This window comes from Chlorocebus sabaeus, chromosome 14, assembly GCF_047675955.1.
Source record: "Chlorocebus sabaeus isolate Y175 chromosome 14, mChlSab1.0.hap1, whole genome shotgun sequence".
Lineage (NCBI taxonomy): Eukaryota > Metazoa > Chordata > Mammalia > Primates > Cercopithecidae > Chlorocebus > Chlorocebus sabaeus.
Genome location: NC_132917.1, coordinates 43,636,137 through 43,659,791, shown reverse-complemented (window position 1 = coordinate 43,659,791; position 23,655 = coordinate 43,636,137). Strand labels below are relative to the sequence as shown.

General features: G+C 38.6%; 1 protein-coding gene and 1 non-coding gene across 2 annotated transcripts in view; one reads left to right on the top strand and one right to left on the bottom strand.

Annotated features, from left to right (window-relative positions):
- Nucleotides 1-19,036, top strand: part of LRPPRC (leucine rich pentatricopeptide repeat containing) — a 115,866-nt gene extending 96,830 nt beyond the window's left edge. Inside the window, exons 31-38 of the mRNA XM_007970785.3 lie at nucleotides 1,625-1,713; nucleotides 5,889-6,093; nucleotides 7,789-7,928; nucleotides 8,056-8,171; nucleotides 10,677-10,751; nucleotides 12,737-12,821; nucleotides 17,458-17,600; nucleotides 18,668-19,036. Of these exons, the coding sequence (XP_007968976.2) occupies nucleotides 1,625-1,713; nucleotides 5,889-6,093; nucleotides 7,789-7,928; nucleotides 8,056-8,171; nucleotides 10,677-10,751; nucleotides 12,737-12,821; nucleotides 17,458-17,600; nucleotides 18,668-18,724 (910 nt within the window). The 3' untranslated portion in view covers nucleotides 18,725-19,036. The remainder of the gene's footprint in view (nucleotides 1-1,624; nucleotides 1,714-5,888; nucleotides 6,094-7,788; nucleotides 7,929-8,055; nucleotides 8,172-10,676; nucleotides 10,752-12,736; nucleotides 12,822-17,457; nucleotides 17,601-18,667) is intronic.
- On the bottom strand, nucleotides 14,502-14,608 carry LOC119627375 (U6 spliceosomal RNA). The gene has a single exon (XR_005243578.1). It is a non-coding gene; the product is annotated as a U6 spliceosomal RNA (small nuclear RNA).
- Nucleotides 19,037-23,655: the final 4,619 nt, after the last annotated feature.

Sequence of the window (23,655 nt, the reverse complement as noted above, 5' to 3'; positions counted from 1 at the left end):
CCAATGCAAAGATCTCTACCCGCAACTTTTTAAAACTTTTCTCTTTTTGCCACTTTGGAATCTGTTTTGGTTGTAATTGATCAGTTTCTACATATGTAGGATATATTATTATAGAATAGATCTGGGGTTTCTTCTTCCTGATATTTATCTCCACTTTCATATTTGTAATGAGCAGGCAACTTGAGACAGGAAGAAATTGTTGAAAAAGAACGTTATAGGCTTTGAGGTTTTTGAAAGGTTTGTAGTTCATACTTAGTGTCAGTTAAAAGAGAAGTTTTGTTACCTTGTGGTTTTAATGGATTGTAGGTGAATATTTTTAAGTTAATACGGTATAATACATGTAATAATATTAGAAGTGAGCTTTTAATAATGTCTAATTTTTATTTAATCATGCTAAAGATTGAGAAAGTAAATCCTTTGTGCAATTCGTAGTCTCATGCATGAGTTGTTGACTTAAGAGCTTTGACAGATGGGACAAAGGAGAAAAGTCAAACTGAGCAATGGGTGCTTTGGTGGGATTAAGAGGATTGGTCAGAGGAATAAGAAAATCCCGTGTCCAGGGACTGTAGGGGGTGGACCTTAGAGGCTGAAAGTGACTGAGAGGATGGGCATGTCGGAGTGCCTCTGGAGGATTTTCTTGGGATCGATGAGAATAATTTAGCAGTGACCCTGCTTTCGTTGCAATCTGCCCAGCTTATATGTCCATGTTGGCAGGGCATGCTGTTGTTGGCAGCAAGGTCATCACTGAGCTCGATAAGGCAAATGGCAGCAATTGCTTTTGTTGCTTTTGACCTGTTTAGATTTTCTAATCCGGAGATGAACTCTGGGAGCATTAAGGATGCTGAAATTTCATCGCAGGAGATGCGCAAACAGTGTAGCAAACAGAAATCTTCAGCTAGGTTTTGGGGTTTCCTGTTTGTTTTTGTTGTTTCATTTTGCTTTTTTTAATCCTGTAGGTTTTATTGAAAAGTCAAGTGATTTTTTGCTCTTGAGTTTTAAAAGTTGGTGTTTCATTTCAAACTTAAGGCTAGGGCAAGATGGTTGTGTGAAATTTTTAATTTTAAAGTACCAGTAGTTTGAGTTCTGTAGTATGTTCGGCTTCAAAAACTGTATGAATCTAGATGGCAGAAATTTGAAAATTAATTGACCAAATGATACAGTGTTAGTAATCTGCTTTAGTTTATATTTAAAATGTACAGTGCTGAAAATAAATCTTCGTTTTTGTTTCTGGAAGAAGAGTTTTACATTTTATAATTACTGTGAATGTAGAAAAAAAAAAAAAGTATCCAGCTTAGGATACGGCAGAACAATGCGGGGCACGCAGTTATTTTAGTCATCTAATATGTCAGCATTCAAGAATCTGAACCGATTGTTTAAAAAAAATCTTGTACTTTGTTTCTTTTGTTGCTCATTTCCAACTTTGTCATCTGTCAGAATGCAAAAAAAAATTATCCTTCTATAACCATTGACAGGATAACACAAAAGCTGTCTCCAGGTCGATATTTTGCAGCAATATTTTTAACATACGAACAGTAGTTTTTATAATTTCACCTTGGTGCTCAACCATTTATTATCGTATCAGAAGCATGTCAGTAATTCCTTTCTAAATGTCTGCTTCTTTTAGCGCGGAGACCCACATCAAGGGCTTCACACTGAACGATGCTGCCAACAGCCTCCTCATCATAACGCAAGTTAGGCGGGATTATTTGAAAGGTATGTCACAATGCTTGACCTTTACGTCACATTAATGCCTCTGCAGATTTTTCTTGTAACGCCCTTCGAATACTTGGATAAAGGAGTCCATTTAGCAAATTACCTGCTTATCAAGAGCCTTTTGTGGTAGCTGAGAGACGTAAATTACTGTACATGCATTTATAATACAGCTTGAATATGAATGTACTTGTCATTTGACCACTTAGTCCAGTTTCCATTCCATTTAACACAAGATGGGTTTTCTTAAGATGAATCACAGCTCTTCAGACATGCAAAATTTGTGTTCCAGAACGAGAGAAAGTACAGGCTTTCAAGTGCGTTAAAATTCACAGCACAAGTCATTTTGCTTTGGAAATTAACATACTTTAGAGCATCTGAAACAATTCCCAGCAGTTGTTTCTTGCATATTGTGTTGGTTGTGTGTGAGATAGCAAATGAGTTAAATTGAGTGTTAAATGTGTGGGATTGTGCACCAAATGATTATAATATTGATTTTTAAAACTTAATCTAATACTTTTTAAATAGTTCATAACACCAACAGCAATAAAATACAGTGTTTGTTTGAAGTTTAGAGTTTTCAAATTAATGTTAAGAGAATGACACCTGAAAGATGTGGACATGACTTTGGGGAGGATTGGGGTGGGGGCCATTGGTTTGGTAGAGGCTGTTTAAGAGTTTTCAAGGGGATGAAATTGGATGTGGAGGTTTTATGAATGATCTCCCAAGGGGGACTATGATGAATCTCTTAAATTTAGGTAGGTAACTTTCCACTTTAAGATTTACATTTGAATTTGAGTGAATACAGTGATACTGCAGTTTTGCCAATACAACAAAACCCACTTAGGAGATCTCTAAGGAAGGTTGAAAAAGCTCTGGAAATGTAACCTCATTTCTTCCTCTCTCTGTAATAATGGTGTTATTCCTTGTTGCATGTTTTGGTTTTGTTTTGTTTTAGGGTTTTGTTTTTGTTTTTGTGTTTTTTGTTTTTTTTGGGCTTTTTTTGAGATAGGGTCTCATTCCATTGCCCAGGCTAGAGTACAGTGGTGGGATGGCTCTGGCTCACTGCAACCTCCGCCTCCTGGGTCCAAGCGATTCTCCCATCTCAGCCTCCTGAGTAGCTGGGATTACAGGCGCCTGCCACCATGCCCAGCTAATTTTTGTATTTTCAGTAGAGACGGGGTTTCACCATGTTGGCCAGGCTGGTCTCGAACTCCTGACCTCAAATGATTCTCCCACCTTGGCCTCCCCCCAAAGTGCTGGGATTACAGGCATGAGCCACCGTGCCCGTCCTGCATGTTTATCACGTAATTTCACATCCTTGAGAGGAAGTTGTTGTTTAATTGTGCAACTTTAATGTTGCTTATCATACCTAAATGTACTGGTCTTTAGCTGTCTTCCTAATTGATTAGTACTGAATATGTAAGTGAATAGAAAACACTTGTTGTGCCCAGACTTTTGTGGCTAGGTGCAGTGGCTCACACCTGTAATCCCAGCATTTTGGGAGGCCGTGGCAGGAGGATTGCTTGAGTCCAGGAGTTCAAGACCAGCCTGGGCAACGTAGCGAGACCTGGTCTCTACAAAAATTTTTTAAATAGCCAGGCATGGTGGCATGCGCCTGTAGTTCCAGCTACTTAGGAGGCAGAGGTGGGAGAATCGTTTAAGCCCAGGAAGTTGAGGCTGCCATGACCCATGATGGTGCCACTGCACTCAGCCTGGGCAAGAGCGAAATCCTTCCCCTGGCCCCCCAAAAAATGACTTTATGTCCTGTTAGTATTTTATGTAATAAAGCGATAAACAATTTTAAAACAATGAAAAGTTAAACTTGCTCGCCATATAAATAAGCTCATTGTCATAAATAGCTTTTGTTTCTGTAGACATGGAGATAAGAACAAATTACTTTTCTGATTTCAGAGGTTCATTTTTCAGCTGAATCTGACCCAAATTTCTTCAGCTTGATTGGTACCCTTTATTTTTATGTTAGGTGCCCTGTGTAAGCTACAGGAAAGGACATGGTATCATTTATCATCTACTCTTCTGAGCTGTTCAGCTCAACTGGAGGTTGCCTGAGAGCAGGAGCCTTGAACCCACTGTTGCTGCACTACCTCTTCCACCCCCACCCCACCCCCCTTCCTGAGCATATCACCACAAACCTGTTGTTGGAGTAAAATGATCATCAGTGAGGACAGGAGTGGTGTTTGCACTTATTTTGCTCCATGGCTGATGAGAGCTCTTGATTTTTTAAAAGTCCCCTTCCGTTCTTCTGCCTTTTTCTGTTTTAGGTTTCTTTTTCTCAACCCCATCTAAAGTAGGAAGAAAAAATAAAGCCGATTGAATTTTACCGTTGGTGAATATTAATAGCTGATACGTGGCACTTGTACAGTGTAATCAGTATCACTAGTGAGTAATTGTGTAAATGTTGGAATTAGGTGACAGTGGGAAAGGACCTGGGGTAAGGGATGTGGATGGGTAACATTTTTGGTGTCCCTGAAGTCATTAACTGTACAGAAGGCAAGCCTTATATGAGAATAGGATTTAGGTCACAAGGTCCTGTGCTATCTTTGGACAGATGTGAAATGGTCTGTTCTCCCCACCCTTCTGCTCTCTCATGCACACACGCACTCGTAGATGGAAGCTCTGGGATCGTTGGAATCTTCGAGTCTTGTCTAAAAATATGGCCTTACCTTGGGCAAACTAATCTCTGTGCCCAGGTATCTCATCTGTAAAATTGGTACTTGTCTCAGAAGGGTAGTTGTGAGAGTAGCTGTTTAAACTGCTGTGCCTGGTATGCAGTAAATGCTCAATAAGTTTGAGTTACTGTCGTCACCATCATTAATCTTATTTTTGTTATTATTGTTTTAACGTACTGTGGGAAGATCCTCCCTAGCTGACAATATTCTTGGTTAATAAGACTATTATTATAATTATCTGTGTATGACCACCCAGTAACAAAATTTTATCAAGCCTATTATAAACTATATTTTTAAAATAGTATAAAAACATTTTTTGTTTCCTATATGTGCATGTGTATTTTTAAATTTTTGTTGACTATGCTTTTTAAACTGTTTTTCTTTTTTCCCATTTTAGAATGAGTGGTTTAGATTGTATATTTCAAATAATTATAAATGGTTTATTCATTAATGAACAGTAAATTCATCATGTCTTTCCACTGTATTTTTAGTAGACTTTAATTAATACCCTTTCCCCATTTTTCTGTAAAGCTAAGCTGTTCTTATTTGGAAAGCTGTTAGGAGAGTCTTAGTTTTGTCTAAGTTACATTGCTTTAGTTGCTATAAAGCTGTAAGTTTTCTTTGATAATGGTAGGGGTAATTGTTATACTATTCCTCAGTCTACCACTTTATTTCATATCATGATTTTGCTACAGTTTTATGAGTCAGTTAGCTAGAAGGCTATTCCATAGTTATTTACAATCAAGTACTTGAAAGTGTGATACTTCAAAAAAAACATATAAACAAAACTCCATTGATTATACAGATGCTGCTCAACTTACCGATGGGGCTAAGTCCAGATCAACTCATCTTAAGTTGACAATGCATTAACTACCCCATAAACCCATCGTTAAGTCAGGACTATCTGTATTCATGGTAATCAATAGGCTTTATTTTTTTTTATAATTTAGTGCAAGAAAATAATCACAGGGCATCTAATCATAAAATAAATTTGTTGGTATGAAAGTTGAATGTTTCAGTTTGGAACATTGATCCTGGAGGGAGATATTGTTTTTGAGAAAGAATCGTTGGGATATTGAGTTTCGATGATCATTTAATCTTTGAGTTAATATAATCTGGACAAGTATGAACATGGATAGAAGTCACACATTTTTGGAAACTCTAATTTTTAGAAACTCTTATTTATATTCATTCGAACTTATCAACTTTAGTCACTAAATGTTATCCCTAAATGGAACTCATGTTGTCGGTAACATTTGTATTTTCTCTGTGCCTGAAAGAAGAAATTTCTCAGGCCTCAAATATCTTATGTGGTCAAGTAAATAATTTTGGGGGGTATCTCATGAAGTATTAATATTTTCTGTAATCTATTCATAGCTTTTTGTATATGGCCATTTGGTGCTCATATTTAAAAGCTGGTTTTCAAAATGCATTAAAGTCAGCACAGGTCATATAAGAAAAGCCGTGTCTCCTGCTCTTGTATTTTAGAGGCTCTAACAACGCTGAAAACAGCATTGGATCAGCAGCAGACCCCTTCTAGGGTAGCAGTGACCCGCCTCATCCAGGCATTGGCCATGAAGGGTGATGTTGAAAACATAGAAGTAGTTCAGAAGATGGTAAATGGACTCGAAGACTCCATTGGACTTTCAAAAATGGTTTTCATCAATAATACTGCTTTGGCACAAATAAAGAAGTGAGTATTTGCAAGCCTTCTTTTCCTTCATTGGCCACTAGAATGGGCATTACCTGAGAGACCACCTTTAAAAAACTTTTAGACATGTGGAAACCATATCAACTGCAGAGGAAATGTTGATGTTAGTTGCTGATTAGGGAGTAATTATATGTTGAAAAATATGTTTTTTCTTTACCTTAAATCTTAGAATAAACAGCATATACCAAATTCATAAATCTTGCTCCACAGTTGATAACCTTTCTCATTCCTGTGTATATATGTCAGACCTCTTGTCGAAACACTTTGTTCAGAAGTGAAAAATGACCTCATTTGTTTGTCAGTAATATTTGATGGGGACCCTAGTAGAATATGGTGAAGCAGAGGGCCCTGCAAGCTTGTTAAAAATGTGCATTTCTGTATTCATATTCCTTACCCACCCTGTGAACACACCCCCCCCTCACAAAAAGGGAGGTATTTAGAGCTGATTTTCTTACCACTGTCTCTAAATTCCTTTTGAGAATTACCCCTATAGAAGTAAATAAGGACTTGATTTTTAATAAGCCCCCTAGCAAAGTACTTTATGGAATTTGATACTCTTAATATGCTTTTAGAAAAAATGTTCTTTAGTAATCTTACATACATTTAATGGGACATGATATTAAAATGTAATGTTTGTTTTTGTAGGGTTTTTTTTGTTTATTCTTTCTTCAAGCAGAGAAACAGTTGTGTTTTGTTTTGACCTTTTCAAACTATTTCCCCAAATATAACTTTCCTTTAATAAGAAAATGTGATTGTTTTAAATCAGAAGACTGAGGAGATTACTCATCTAAGAACTGGGTGAATTTTAAAGTTTTACCATATAAACACAGTTTTATATGATTTGGAGAACATATTCACTATTAAGTAATTCTTTAAAACTGATAAGAAAAATATATTGTAACAGAGTATTCATTTTTAGAGAATTCTTATGTTTAATGTAATTTCAACACAATATTGACTGATTGGATTTAGTATGCCATAACAGTAAGGTATCTATTATAGATTACCTTAATCAAAAAGATAGAGATAATTTTTACCATAACTTGCTAAATAAGACCATCTAACTGATTTTTTTCAAAGTGTGAAGATACTTTTTCCTGAGGTTTTTAGTATAAATTGAGTATTTTCCAAATATATCATACCTGACAAAAAGAAATTGAGGCAACTGTAAGTTAGAGACATGCATATATGCCTTTTGAAACATCATCAGTATCTTTAAGAACCCTGGGATGTTAAATACTATTTTTGTGCAGTAGTGACCAGTTGTGGATCATAAAGCCAAAATTATAGCATTTATACAAGTTTTCATTTTATATCCAAAGAGTGGCAAAAATATTTAAGATACAGAATTTTTTAGGTTATCTTCATTAATTCTCCTGTATATAGTTGTTTGATCTTGTCTGTAGAGCATTGTTAAAACAAGCAACTATTTCAACTGCTGTGAAATAAGATAAGCAACCACGGTAGCATGAACCAGCTAGTGATTGTTTTTGCTACTTAAATGTGATTGGGTTTCAGTTGCATAGTGTTTTTATTTGGTTACTTGTATATGTATTTCATTTTTTTCCTAAAGTATTAGCATGAGTGGATATAAAAGTAAGTTCTTATACTAAAACTGCCTGCAATATTAATATAAAAGCAAATTTTAAAATAATTTATTTTGCTTTTTTCTAACAGCAATAACATAGATGTCGCAATAGAAAACATTGAAAATATGCTTACTTCAGAGAATCAAGTCACTGAACCCCAATACTTCGGCTTGGCATACTTATTCAGAAAAGTAATAGAGGAGCAGTTGGAACCAGCAGTTGAAAAGAGTAAGTTAGTTGTTTATGCTAAAGAACACAAAAGCACATTTTCTCTCTAGTGAGACTAGACCAAATTTCTTTGGTAGGTGAGTTATACCACTGTTCTAATGATTTTTCTTACCTGTCATTTTTCCAGTAAGCATCATGGCAGAGAGATTGGCCAATCAGTTTGCAATTTATAAACCTGTCACTGATTTTTTCCTTCAACTTGTGGACGCAGGCAAGGTGGACGATGCCAGAGCTCTCCTACAGGTAATGACCCTCCACTCATGGAGCAGTGGGGCTCAAGGCTTGCAAGAAGTAAACTAAGAAATTACTAGACATGGGTGTGTGGTGGAATACTGGAAATTCAGTGTGGTGCGCAGCTAGCCTGTTTAAATTCAGTGTGAATCAAGGTTGCAGGACAAGGACTGGATGGTAAGTTTTAGGTTAGTTGTTTTTAAAGATCCCAGATCAAACCAGAAATGTCCTTAGAATTAAGGTTGGAAGGGAGCGGGGTGGGGAATAGGTAGGGGGCAATGAGTTTTGCTGAAATAATTAAAGGCAAATGTTTCTGTGCAGATAGGTAATGCAAAACAACAATTTCTTTGATTTTCTACTTTAATTTCTCAAATGCTCTAGATACTGTGCATCACCATGGCAACACAGTTTGCAAACAAAAAGTAGGAAATGTTTGCTTTTCAAGTACAGCTTCTCACTTGAATACTCAAACATTCTCAGTGCCTTATTCAAGGTTTATTAAGAGTTGAATATGCTTTCTATTCACTTGTGTGTCACAGACACATTAAATGACAAATGCAGGTCTCTGTGGCCCGCACTCTTAGTTAAATTAGCAATCTTCAGGGAAGGAGACAACTGCATTCATGCCATTTTAACAGCACTAAATATAAAGCTACGCCAAGTGCCGACAGAACGGTGGGTGATCGGAGCTGCCACTGGCAATGTACACAAACAGGCACCGCCGGGGAGCCCCTTCCCAGCAGGTGGCAGTCAAACAGTCACCGTGATCCCGCCAGCGGCTGTGTTTGTGTAGACTCCCTGTGTCAAATTGAGGCCTGGGACCAATTTCTGATTGTAAATAGTATTATATTCCCTTACATTTTTACCAGCTGCGAAAGATCTTTAGTAGATAGGGAAGGTAAAACTGTACCCGTGTGCTTGACCTCCAGTTTTGATCCTTAAAGTTCATCTAGTTTGACAGTAGAATCCAAGCCATTTTTAAAAGGAATTCTTGAAAAACTGGGTCTCTGTTAACAGTTTTATAAAGGATGAATTAGCACTGCTTCTCAGACTCTTACTTTTGTTGCTGGAGAAGAGAAATTCCAGTTCACTGGGAATTTTCTTGCTTTGTTTGGCTTGTTTACTTTTTATTCCCTTTTTTTTTTTTTTTTTTTAATTTTAAGGAAAAGGCAGTTTATGATAGGGATTTCAGGACTTTTAAAATTGTTTTATTTTGCTCTCTTCCGTGGTTAAAAAAAAAAAAAAAAAAGATACTCATGCTTTATCTTCATACGTACATATCTAAGTACCTACTAGGGGTATAATAAGCATATACATATCTAATTATACACATGATGGTATGCAATCCGTTTTAACACATCCTTTTGATAGTTCTTTAGAAAGTGGCACTTGGTACTTCATCTACCAGCTTGTTCTCTGCCATAATCAAGGTTTTTCTTGAAGAGCACAATTGACAGCTGCCTAGGTGGGAGGCAGCAGGGATGGTACCTACTCCCTCAGAAAGAACTGCGTTATCTGCAGTGACCTCACCGAAGGGCTCTTGGTGGTAGCTGAGTGTTGATGCCACAGCAGAGTCTTTTCATTTACCATCTCATCACTAGACTGGGGTTTCAGATGATAAACCCTTCACCCATCCTTTACCTGCTTGTCAAACAGTAAGAGATTATTCTTGCTGTAGCGAAGAATACTTTATTCACAGATGTCAAAAACATCAGTGCATAATGTAAATGTTCTGTGTGTCCCTAAAAAGTTCTTTTTATACCATTAGTTTTAGTATTGACAGTGTTTTAAAGCTTTGAAAGAGCAGTGTTCTTTTAGAAACTTAAAAGAATGACATCTGTGATGAGTGTAAACTAAAATATTGTCTTGCCATATTTGATTTTACTATAGCATCTAAGATTGGATAGACACTTGATTTATCTGGTCTGTCATATAAACTTTTTTTTGAGTTTAACTTTGGTCTCTTTCTCAAGCGCTGGCTGTCTGTTGCAATGAAAGCCTTTTATAAAATAGAGAGATTGAAATCAGTCCTTTTGTATGCATAAGTGTAGGTAATTATACTTTAAAGAGAACTTGCTTTGTACATTTTAATTTTTATAAAGAAACGAGCAGTTATCTCCCTGACACCTTATTAAATGTATAATTAACCTTATGATCCCTAGCTCACTTGTGAATGCTTGGCAGTATAATTGGAGAGGAATAGTGTTTCTTTTTTTCCTCTTTCTTTGCAGTCCTAAACCTTATTCTGTGGTTGTTGAAGCATTAGTTTAATTTTTCCCTTTTCTTTTTAAACAAACTTTATACTTGCAATGCCAAGGACAGCATTTAGCAAAGCTTGGCATAGCTTACACTTGTTTTCTTTTTTCTTGCCTTAAAAAATAATAGTCGACTATTAGGCCTTCCTATTGGTAATAATACACTACTGTATTATTGTGAACTTTCTTAATTGGAAATATTCAGTTTGATCCGCTTGTTTATCAGAAACCTTCACTTACTGAATAATGTTTTAATTTTTAGAGATGTGGTGCAATTGCTGAACAAACCCCGATTTTGTTGGTGTTCTTCATTAGGAATTCTGGGAAACAAGGAAAGGTACTCTGCTTTACTTGCTAACAAATCAACGATACAGCACGTGCCTTGCTCAGAAGTATTGAGTTTAACATAAAAGCCTATTGGTTCAGGACCTTATTTGAGAATACTGTAGAGATTCAAGACTTTTCTTATCTTTATTTACTTACTCTTAGAGGATGCTGATAGAGTCAGTTTTGTCATCTTTTAGCTGTAACTAGAAATGTAAAACAAGTTCATGCAGGAATTTTCCACTTACATAGTTATGCATTGAGAGCTCCAAGAAAAGGCCCTTAAAAATGCAAGACCAGGCTGGGCATGGTGGCTCACACCTCTAATCCCAGCACTTTGGGAGGCTGAGGTGGGTGGATCACTTGAGGTCAGGAGTTTGAGACCAGCCTGGCCAACATGGCGAAACCTTGTCTTTACTTTTTAAAAAAAAGGAAGATTAAAATTACATTGCTTAGGTCACCTTGGGACAGTTAACAATGCAGAAGCACTGCCAAGGGAAATGTGTACTCCAGGGTGTCTCCCAGCACGTGGCTACTTTTGAGCATTTATCAGATATAAACCATCAGGTAAATGAGCCACTTGCTTTCAAATTGATATGGAGCCACAAATATTCTAATTTGTACAGTTACTTTTTTTTTTACACTGTATAAGGAAGGGGTGGGTGAGTGTGTAACAGAACCAAGTCCTTTTGAAAAATTTATTATTATTTTAAAAAATTTCTGTGGGTACATAGTAGGTATATTAAATTCTATTGATGTTTAACAGTAAGTATAAAATTAAATTTCTCTTAGATCTCATTTTACCTCTTGTACACCAGAAACTACATTCTTAGTTTATTTGGGTTCTTTATGAAGTTTCAAACCACATGCCGACTGTGATGCTTGTTTTATTTGAAACATTTAAGCTGTGTCCATTTTGGGAGATCTACGTTTTCCTTAATTTCTACACACTTCCCCTAAATATACCTACACTTTTTAAAAATTTGCTTCATTGCATCTGTGACTCATGTATTTATTTACTATAAACAACTTTTAGAAAGTATTTAATTGCCCTTTCTTTCCTGTCAGAGTGGCTATGTTTTTATATTTGTGATTAAAAAGTACAAGGAATCTGAAAAGCACTTGTCAGTCCACATGTGGGACTGTGCCAAGTCCCTGTGCCTTGTCCAGGAGATGGGACGGGAAATGCACAGCAACATATCTGCTTAGAACATTCCACCCAGGAGAGTTTAAAATAGAAGCAGCCCTGGGAGGATGCAGGTCCAGATGTGGACTGAATAAACATGCTATAAAAAGGAGTTAGGATTTTTAAGATGCCTGTTAACAGTGTTCCATTGTTTGACAATAGAATAGTTAAGCCAGATTTTGCTCCTCTTGGTGAGATGGGAAGAAGGCATAAATGTTTATATGTCCATCATGGATTTATCCGGCGATGTTGGAGTAGGGTGGGAAATACTCAGCAGATATTCATTAGGGCATAGCAGTTCTGTATTCACTTGCTACGGGAAATAAAACCATAGCTGAGTCTGCATATTCCCTGGAAGAAATAAGTAAAAATTTCAGTGAGATCCTGGAAATGCTCTTTTTTGTATGTCAAGTGGGTAAAACTTGAGAATGTTTTAACTGAATTCTTTACAATTTCATCAACCAGTTGTGGCACCTAAAGATAGGGTTATCTCTCTACCCTTGGGAATCTTATAACTTCTTGGTATAGTATGGTCACCACTTGACAAAAGAAGCAATGTTTATCATATTCTAGGAAAATATTTGTAGAAATGTAAGTGGAATTGCATTAACCTGTGAAAAAATGCTGGTTTTAGCTGTAGATTATTGAGTCAATATCAAATGCTAATATACAAGGGACAGTAGTCCATTAAATTGAATAGGCAGTTCTGTTATAATTATTGTGAAAATTTTTAATATAGGGTTGATTTGTCAGTGTTCTATTTCACTGTTAATTTGAGGTTTTGGTAATATTACCTTTATTTAATTTCCTAGGCATCAACTCTGAAATCTCTGTTAGAATTGATTCCTGAATTAAATGAAAAGGAAGAAGCATATAGTTCCCTCATGAAATGCTATGGTAACATAAGTTTAATTTGACTATATTATTGGATTATTTAAATGACTTTATTATTTAAGTGACTATATTATATAAATGACTTGTAGTATAGTCAACTAAGTCTTCAGCTCAAAGGCAGTAATCCTAAATATCAGATAATTATGATATAAATAACTCAGTGCTGGAATATGTTTTTAAACTATATATTAAGAAAAATATGAAATTATGCATATAACTTTAACATTAAAAAGTATTACTGAACATCTTCTGAGCAGTCCAGGTATACTGAGTAGAATCCCAGGCTCCTGGAAAGACCTAGAAATCCTCTTGGACTTATATATCAGAAACTAGTTCAGTCTCCCCAAGGGCCTGCCACCTGAAACAGGCAGAAATTTGAGACTCACTTAACCGGCCTTCTTGTTCCTTCAGTACCCTCTCTGCTTGCCTGCTACTTCTTTGAAATGACAGACCCTTGATTAAAAAGTAGCCCAAGGTTTTTAACGTCCCAGTTCAAATTCTGGTCTTTTAACCAGTTTGTTCCCTGGTTGCCAGACAATCACATATGAAAGGAAACTAGTCTAAAGTTTCCTCAGTCATCAAAATAAATGTTAGCATTTCTCAAGCATGATCGCCTCTCCATCTGTTGCCCACTGATTTGCTCACTGGAGGCATGGGGTAAATAATTGCTTCATTGATTTTATCTATGGGAGGACAACAGACTCAGGAGTCAGAATTAGTAAGTCAGTTCTCTTTTTCTGTAGTTCTAAGGAGAACACATTCTGTATTTCAAAATAGAGATACAGTCATAAAATTTCCCAAATTTCCAGTAACTAAACACAGGCATACCTGGAAGACATAGTTCCAGACCACCACATTAAAGCAAATATATAATGAACAAAGTGAGTTACATGATGAATTTTTTGGTTTCCCAGTGCATATAAAAGTTACATTTACACAATAGTGTAGTGTATTGAGTGTGCAATAGCGTTATGTTTTTTAAAAATACATATCTTAATTTTAAAATACTTTATTGCTAAAAATAGTTAACAATCATCTGAGCCTTCAGTGAGTCGTAGTCTTGCTGGTAGAAGGTCTCACCTCAATGTTGATGGCTGTTGAAGGTTGAGGTGTCTTAAAATAAGACAACAGTAAAGTTTGCCACATCAACTGACTTTTCCTTTCATGAAAGATTTCTCTGTACTATGCGATGTGGTTTGTTAGCATTTTATCTGCAGTTGAACATCTTTTCAAAATTGGAGTCAATCTTCTCAAACCATACAATTGCTTTATTAACTAAATGTATGCCATATTCTAAATCCTTTGTTGTCATCTAAACAGTGTCCACGGGATCTTCACCAATAATAGATTCCTTCTCAAGAAACCACTTTCTTTGCTCATCCGTAGGAAACAGCTTCTCATCATGTTAAGTTTGATCATGAAATTGCAGCAGTTCAGTCACATCTTCAGGCTCCACTTCTCCTTCTAGTTGTCTTGCTATTTCCACCACATCTGCAGTGATTTCCTCCACAGAGATCTAAGTCAGCTTCTCCCAAACTCCTGTTAACACATGTTCTTCATGGCATCTAGAATGGTGAACCCTTCCCAGAGGGTTTTCAGTTTACTTTGCCCAGATCCATCAGAAGAATCACTGTCTGTGTCAGCTATAGCCTTATGAAACATGTTTGTTTTTAATTTTATTTTTAAAACATGGAATGCTTTACACATTTGCATGCCATCTTTGTGCGGGGGCCATGCTAATCTTCTCTGTATCATTCCAATTTTAGTGCATGTGTTGCCGAAGTGAGCCCAAAATGTGTAAGACTTGAAAGTCTAGATTACTCCTTGATCTATGGGCTGCAGAATGGATGTTGTATTAGGGCACCTGCAAACATTAATCTCCATGTATATCCCCTTCAGAGCTCTTGAGTGACCAGGTGCATTATCACTGAGCAGTAATATTTTGAAAGGAGTCTTTTTTTTTCTGAGCAGTAGGTCTCTACAGCAGGCTTTAAATACTCAGTAAACCATGTATAAACATCAGTGCTGTCCTCCAGGCTTTGTTGTTCCATTTATAGAACACAGACAGAATAAATTTAGCATAATTCTTAAGGGCCCTAGGATTTGGGAATGGTAAGTGAGCATTGGCTTCAACTTAAAGTTACCAGCTGCATTAGCCATTGAAAATAGAGTCAGCCTGTCCTTTGAAGCCAGCATTGGCTTTTCCTCTCTAGCTATGAAAGTCTTAGATGACATCTTCTAATATAAGATTGTTTTATCTACATTGAGTATCTGTCGTTCAGTGTAGCCGCCTTCATCAGTGGTCTTAGCTAGATTTTCTGGATAACCTGCTGTAGCTCCTGCATCAGCATTTGCTGCTTCACCTTGGACTTGTATGTCATAGAGATGGCGTCTCTCCTTAAACCTCAAGAACCAGCCTCTGCTAGCTTCAGACTTTCCTTTTATAACTTCTTCACCTCTCTCAGCCTTCATAGAATTGAAGAGTGTTAGGGCCTTGCACTGGATTAGGCTTTGGCTTTTAAGGGAATGTTGAGGCTGGTTTGATTTTATATCCAGACCAATAAAACTTCCTCCACGTCAGCAGTAAGGCTGTGTCAGTTTCTTATCATTTGTGTGTTCAGTGGAGTAGCACTTTTAATTTCCTTCAAGGACTTTTCCTTTGCATTCACAACTGGCTGTTCCACACAAGAAGCCTCGCTTTCAGCCTATCTTGGCTTTTGACATGCCTTCCTCAGTAAGCTAAGCTTAATCATTTCTCACTTTTGATTTAAAATGAGAGATGCGTGACTCTTCCTTTCACTTGAACACTTAGAGGCTATTATAGAGTTTTTAATTGGCCTAATTTCAATATTGTTGTGTCTTAGAGAATAGGGAGGCCTGAGGAGAGGAAGACGGCAGAACTGCTAGTCAACATCGCAGTCAGAACACATTTCTCAAGTTTGCCATCTTCGTGTGCATGGTTCATAGCACCCCCCAAACAATTACAATAGCAACATCAAAGATCACTGGTCACAGATCACCATAACAGATATAACAATAATAAGTTTGAAATATTCCAAGAATTACCAGAATGTGACAGAGACACAAAGTAAGCACATACTGTTGGAAAAATGGTATTGATAGACTTGCTCAAGGCAGGGTTACCACAAACCTTCAATTTGTAAATAACGCAACATCTGTAAAGTACATTAAAGCCAAGGTATGCCTGTAATGTGAAATCGTGTCAAAACGCCTAAAACTATATGTGTTACTACTAAATTAGGTAATCCATCTTGGGAGGAAGGTAGAAAATCAAGAAGTAAAGAAAGGCAAGATGCTGGAATTTTCAGAACAGCTTCCTAGAAGATAGAGCTTGAGCCCTTGATAGTAGGGTTCAGCTCCTTAGGGAGGGGAATAAAGGATTTACACAAGAAGTTGACTTCATGGAAACAGCAAAGATGTGTTCCAACTCCTCTAAGAGCTGACAAGTCATTCACCCTCATTCCACTCTGGGAGGCTCTGATTGCTGAACTTCTCATATCCACCTTAGGGGTTCCCCTGGTGCTGCTGGAGTTGCGGTTGACAATATCAGAGTCAGCGTAGGGCAGGGGTTTATTTGGTGGTTAGATGTTAACAATCTAATGCAAAATTAAAGAGTTGAATTACCAGCAGTAATTGTTAGCAGAGCCCTTACGATCTCGATGGTAAACTAAAAAATTTCCACAAGTCAGCCACAAGTAGGCAGCCAGCCAAATTTGGCTCCTAAGCTATTTCATCATTCACTTAAGTGAAACTAGTGTAACTTGTTAATGTCTTCTTATAGGTTTTTTTTTTTTTTTTTGAGACGGAGTCTCACTCTGTCACCCAGGCTGGAGTGCAGTGGCACGATCTCGGCTCACTGCAAGCTCCGCCTCCCAGGTTCACGCCATTCTCCTGCCTCAGCTCCCAAGTAACTGGGACTACAGGTGCCTGCCACCATGCCCAGCTAATTTTTTGTATTTTTAGTAGAGACGGGGTTTCACTGTGTTAGCCAGGATGGTCTTGATCTCCTGACCTCGTGATCTGCCCACCTTGGCCTGCCAAAGTGCTGGGATTACAGGCGTGAGCCACCGTGCCCGGCCTATAGGTTTTTTGTGTGTGTATCATTATAGCTAACTATATTCTCCATATTTCACAATAGAAAAATGAAAAACTTTTTTGGTGTTGCACTGATGATCTTGATGTAGATTTCTCCAGAATTGACATGTCCCTCTCCACAACAGTTCCTTATCTTGATTTCAAAGTGGTTTTAAGCCAAAGGGGATTGAATGGTGTGTGTATTTTATAACTGAGGACTTCAGTTTGTGGTCACTTGAACTATCATAGGTCTTCAAAATAATAACCTAAGTGAATGGTACCATTAATATTATTCTAAAGGCCTTTAAATGTAGCCGTATTTGTCATTTTCTTCTCCTTCAAAGTGAGTGATGCTGAATGAGGGATGTAGAGAAGAAATGAGGGAGACGGTAGATTCTGAGCGTGGCTTCTTACTGAAGGTAGTTAAGTGTTCATTTGCCATGGGATGAAGGGATCCAGCCATCCCTGAGTGGCTAATTGTTTTGGTGAAAAGAGTAAGATAGGTTGTCTTTATCTCTGATTAATATAGTTTTTTGTTTGTCAGTCTCAGAGAAAGATGTCACATCTGCTAAAGCACTGTATGAACATTTGACTGCAAAGAATACAAAATTGAATGATCTGTTTCTCAAGCGTTACGCATTTTTGCTGAAGAATGCTGGAGAGTCTGTCCCTTTCACTGAACCCCCTGTGAGTATTTCTTAATTAAAGGGAAAAAATACCTCTACAGATTTATGTACGCTTCATAACAGTGTATAAGAAAATAAGTTGAAGACTTAATTACATGAGGATTAGATCTCTGTGAAGAACCCTCAGGGGATGGCTGGAGGGACTGAGCAGCGTGCCTTGGCTGCAGCAGTGGGAGAACATAGCTCTCTGGGGCCACAGTTTAAAATACAAGGTCTGTCTCAGACCTTCAGCTATAGGCATGGATTTACCAGATGTCCTTGGGGCAGTTCTATCATTTCAACTTGAAATAGGATTTAATGGCCTGTAGTTCAACAGGCAAGCACATTATGTCACTGGTAATTACTTGTTCATTTACATAAGTTGGTTTTTATTTCTTCATGTAGGAAAGTTTTTTTTTTTTTTTTGGAAACAGAGTCTCGCTCTGTCGCCCAGGCTGGAGTGCAATGGCGCAGTCTCGGCTCACTGCAAGCTCCACCTCACGGGTTCAAGTGATTCTCCTGCCTCAGCCTCCCGAGTAGCTGGGATTACAGGGGCCCGCCACCATGCCTGGCAAATTTTTGTATTTTTAGTAGAGATGGGGTTTCACCATGTTGACCATGCTGGTTTTGAACTGCTGACCTCGTGATCCACCCACCTCGGCCTCCCAAAGTGCTGGGATTACAGGCATGAGCCACCGCACCCGGCCTGTTTTCTTTAATAAGAGAAATCACATATGCACAATTCCTTTTTGTTGCATCATTGAACTGAAAGTCACTACACCGTGTTTGTTTCGAACACCTCAGCCTTCCATACCCAGGTGTAAATACCTCCATATGTGCATGTACACACATGCTTGCACATACACACGTACCCTCACTCCTGCTGCGAACTTTGACTCTGAACCCAAGGCCCTTGAACTTGTGATTTAATGAAACAAGGAGGAGTGCTGAAGCTTGAGGGGCAGCATCTTCCATGGGCCTGGCCGTCTTAGCTACCAGTTGGTAGTGTTTATGATTTTTAAAGTTTTGTACCATCACCTCTTGCTGGTAGCTTTATCTCTAACTTCCCTCTTTTTTTCTCCTTAACAGGAAAGCTTTGAATTTTATGTACAGCAGCTAAAAGAATTGAGGGAAAATTCTTCCTGAAATAAGCAGGCGATACTTTGTTTTGTATATATTTGTGATTCTGTGTCTACATGTTATTTTGAAGTGTATTTGAAGGGAAAAATAAATGAAAATTTTCTTTATGTGTGACACATGTTCAAAGTCTTATTGACCATAACTGTGCGCTTGGTTATTGGACATTTTTGGAGTTTTCTTCCTCTGGCATAAATTGATAGCATTTCCCTCAGTGCTGCTGCTGTGGGAAGCCATACTTTTTTCAAGATTCTTCCCCTAATTGGCTCTTTGGTTTCCCTGCTCTGTTTCATTTATTTCATTAAAATGTTATTCCTTTAAGACTCGCTTATTAGTCTGCTGTTTCTCTGAAAAATTTTAGAGCTAAGTATAGTGATCGTGAACTTTCTGTTGCATAATATTCTGCAATATAACAATTCCTCACATGTGTGAAGTCCGGCATAACTTTCAAATTTCATTAAATGTTGGCACTAGGAGTCATCAGATCTAGCCTTCATCATTTTCCAGTGAGCAGCAGAGACCCAAAGGGCCTGTCACTTGTGCTTGTTCAGGGGGCTGTCTGTCATGCCTGGAGGCTCTTCGGCATACTTCCCCCTTTCCCTTCTGCCACCGTGGCTTCCAAGCACCTCTGTTCATAGAGCGTCTCTGAAATTGAGTCTTGGTCATGACTTATCCCAAAGTAGAGCGATGTGTTTCCTCTCATTTTAGTTTCAGGACTTTGTCAGCACAAGCTCTGCCCTAGGCTTGTTACTTTATACTCATATCCTGAAAAGATGTGGCTTCATCTATGAAGGGGCAAAATATTGGTTTGTATTTAATGTTTTGAAATAAATGTTATCCCTATATTGACTCTCATGCCTGTTAATAGCTACACTGTAAATAGTGACTTCAAAAAAAATTCTAAGATAGGTAGTCAAGAGAGTTTGCCATTATAAAACATGTCTTAATATGGAATATCGACCTAACTGGAGATAAGGTAATTAATTACCAAAATGTTGAAAATGTTTTGAGAACTCTTCCCATTTTGGGGTATTCCTTGTTCATTTGAATTTGGTGAGTCCCTGCTGTTCAGTTTCAATGCCAACTTGGGTCACACTGTTCACATCAGGGGAGACCTTGCCTTGGGGACATAGGCAGGCTGCTTGCAACTTGTGCTGTTGACCTTCTGTCTTGTGGGACTATCTCTCCTGCATCTGCTACCTGCCCGCAGATGGTGTGAGGGGGAGGGTTGATGGCGGGAAGCCAGAAAGTAAATGTCATCATGGTATTAGCCAGGCTTTTACTTCAATTCTTTTTGTGGTCTTAGATTTAAGGAAGCAGGGGGCGTGGCCAGTGTTGAATCTTGGCCCAGTGGACATAGTGCCTTGAGCACTGCCCAGGTGCAGGACCTGCACATGTTACAGGTTTGCCAAGTGTCTTTTTTTTTTCTTTTTCTTTTTTGAGATAGATAGAGTCTTGCTCTGTTGCTCAAGCCGAAGTGCAGTGGTGCAATCTCAGCTCACTGCAACCTCCGCCTCCCGGGTTCAAGTGATTCTCGTGCCTCAGCCTCCTAAGTAGCTGGGATTACAGGCGTGCGCCACCATACTCAGCTAATTTTTGTATAGTAAAGATGGAGTTTCACCATGTTGGCCAGGTTGGTCTCGAACTCCTGGCCTCAAGTGATCCTCCCCCTGCCCTCGCTTCAGCCTCCCAAAGTACTGGTATTACACACCTGGCCAAGAGCCTCACTCCTGTGTACATCTTTAGTGATTGCACTGAAGTAGGCCTTATTTTTTGCAGTCATGCTAACGACAAGTTAGTCAACATTCACTAATTGACATTCATTAAAATAGGTCTCCAAGGTGAGGCATAACCTTGGGGTGTAATCTGGATTTCACAATCTTTGGGGAAACTGAAAGTACTATCTCGTTTGCATAAAGTGACTCCACACTGGCCCTGTACATGGACTCTGGTAAAATGTGAGTGTAATACAGAGGAAGTGGGTAAGACCCCCTTATCTAGAACTCTAAAACAGCAGCGGGAGGGGGGGGGTGTTACAAAGGACTAGCTATTCAGGTATCTTTTGCACTGTATTGGTTCCCCTATTGAACATAAATGTTTAAAGTATAATAACTGTATACTGTAGGTGGGCTTTTGAGTGTTCTAAATATCTAATAGCTAAATTGAAATAAGTAGAAATATAAACAAAATTTAGCAGATTTCTGTAATACATTTACACTCAAATTATAAGCAGCTAATTCTAAAAAGATGTCATTATAAACTATTGAAAACTATAGTATTTTATATATAATTATATGTTCATGTATTTGAACGCAATATAATTTTAACTGAAATGCTTTGAATAAAGTATACTCTAAATATGGGCTGCTGCTGCTTTTTTTTTTTTTTTTTTCCTCTAAAAACAGTCTCACTCTGTTTCCCAGCCTGGAGAGCAGTGGCATGATCACAGCTCACTGCAGTGTTGACCTCCCAGGCTCAGGTGATCCTCCCACCTCAGATTCTCAAGTAACTGGGGCTACAAGTGCATGCCACCACAGCCAGCTAATTTTTTGTATTAATTTGAATAAACGGGGTTTTGTCCAGTTACCCAGGCTGGTCTTCAACTTATGGGCTCAAGAAATTCACCCACCTCAGCCTCCCAAAATGTTGGGATTACAGGCATGAGGTCCTGCACCCAACTGGCCCTTTCGTTTTTATCTTATCAAATGTTTGCACAAGTACTTTCAGCCATTTCAAAAGACTTCAGTCTTAGAATTATAAATTAAAACTGAGGCAGGGACCTCTGTTAGGACCAGAATTTCCTTGTTAAATGGCCTGTAAGTTGTATGTGGACAACCAACAAAGTCACTACTTATCTGTTTTAAGGACAAGCAGATAATATGAGACCTCTGTGGGACAAAGTTGGCAAAAATTAGAAGGTAGAGTACATTGACACCTAAAATGAAGGAGGTTCTATCTGTCAGAGCATTTTACATCCCCATAGATGGCTGGGGCCCACCCACCTCATGGACAGGCCGCCTTCAGCACCTGCACCCTTTTTTGAGAAGGCTGAGATCACCATCAGTGTCACCTCTGCCTCTTGGGCCCCTCACCCAACATATTGTTCCCTTTCCAGGTCTTCCACGGCTGCTTGAGCAGAGCAGGTATCACACATACTGTCTTCCACACATTCTGAACTCTGCAGGGACCAGTTCTTGGTCTCGTTGCGTGTCCCCAGACCTAGCATAATCCTGTCACAGTAAATCAAGCTGTCTGTAGTCAGTTCTGTGGGTTCTAAACACTGCACCTACTACTATGGGTCAGGCTGCCCTTCTGCAATGAGAATTCACCATGAGAAACCTAGGCTTACAGCAGTGAATTTGCCCAGAATCAACTTGGTAAGTCGCATGGCTAGAACTCTAATTAAAATCATTTACTTCCTATGAGAATACAAAATGGAAGCAATCCAGTTTAAAGTTAGTTAAAAGTCAAATTGGAATTGAAACTATAAGAATATTCTGCTTTAATTAAAAAAGAAAACAAAACCTTCACATTCACATTAATACAAGTGCTCCCAGTTTCCAGACACCTCGCACTGTAAGCCTGTTTTCTTCAATTTAATCGAATATCCAGTGCCCGGCATAATTGCTGAGTTTACGAGTTCCAGTAAATTATTAAGCAAGCTTTGTATTGCAAATTGTTCTCGGGACAATTTCTGTCTCAAGTCTGCAATATGTGTACTCTACATACTTTTTCTCACGTCCTTGAGCATAATTTTCATTTAATATTTGTCTTTCTGATGAACCAATATTTATAGAATTTCTATAACTGAAAGCAACAATCCTGAAGGAGGGCTGAACTAATAGCTGCAGGAGTACAAAATCACCGTAATTTATCGCTTTGCTGTTGTACAATCATGCATGGGAGTGTTTCCATTAGAAATGTATCCTGCTTTCAGGCCCGCCGGACTTTACAAAGCCCACATTATGCAGCCTTAGTACAAATAAAGAAGCTGCATTAGCAAATCAAAGATAGGCACTTATCTTTTTCTTTTCTGCATGGAGGGAAAAAAAAAAACCCAAAACATCAGGTCCAGGTAAAGCAAAAGTATTCAACCAGCTTCAGTCTTCCTGCCCTTGCACAGTTGTTTGGACAATGGTTGGCTGTTGAGATCTATCCTCCGAGAGTTCTCTAAAGTCACGTCTTGTTCTTTGTTTTGTTTTGAGACGGAGTTTCGCTCTGTTGCCCAGACGGGTGCAATGGCATGGTCTCAGCTCACTGCAACCTCCGCCTCCCGGGTTCAAGCTATTCTCATGTCTCCGCCTCCCAAGTAGCTGGGATTACAGGCACACACCACCACGTCTGGCTAATTTTTGTATTTTTAGTAGAGACAGGTTTTTGCCATGTTGGTCAGGTTGGTCTCGAACTCCCGACCTCAGGTGATTGCCCGCTCGGCCTCCCAAAGTGCTGGGATTATAGGCGTGAGCCACCATAAAGTAGCGTCTTTACCAACCCAGGCCTGGATGTGCACTTGCTGTAACATTCCCATTATTTGCTTGTTTTTTTCTGTTTCCTCCCTGAGGAGGTGAGCTCTTCCAGCACTCTGCAGACCTGCCAATTAGCAGAGCTTGGCATGTTGGGCACCCGGTAGGCACCGCTGAATGAATCAATCAATGGGCACACCACCACGTCCCTCCGCTTTCCAAGTCGTGTTCCTTCTAAGATGGATGATTTGTATGCTTCGGAGGGCTTCCTCCCACATGGTGGTCTTCTTACAGGATTTCTAGTCAACTCTGTAGCTCAGAGTTAGGACCCTGGGGGTTGAGGCCCAAGGAGTCCTTCAAAACCCGAGTGCCCACATAAAAATATTTTCAAGTTTACTGTCAGGAAGAGGAGGCCTGTGAAAGTCAGACAAATTCAAGCCGAGTCCAAGCACAGTGCAGGGTTTCTGTACAATAGTG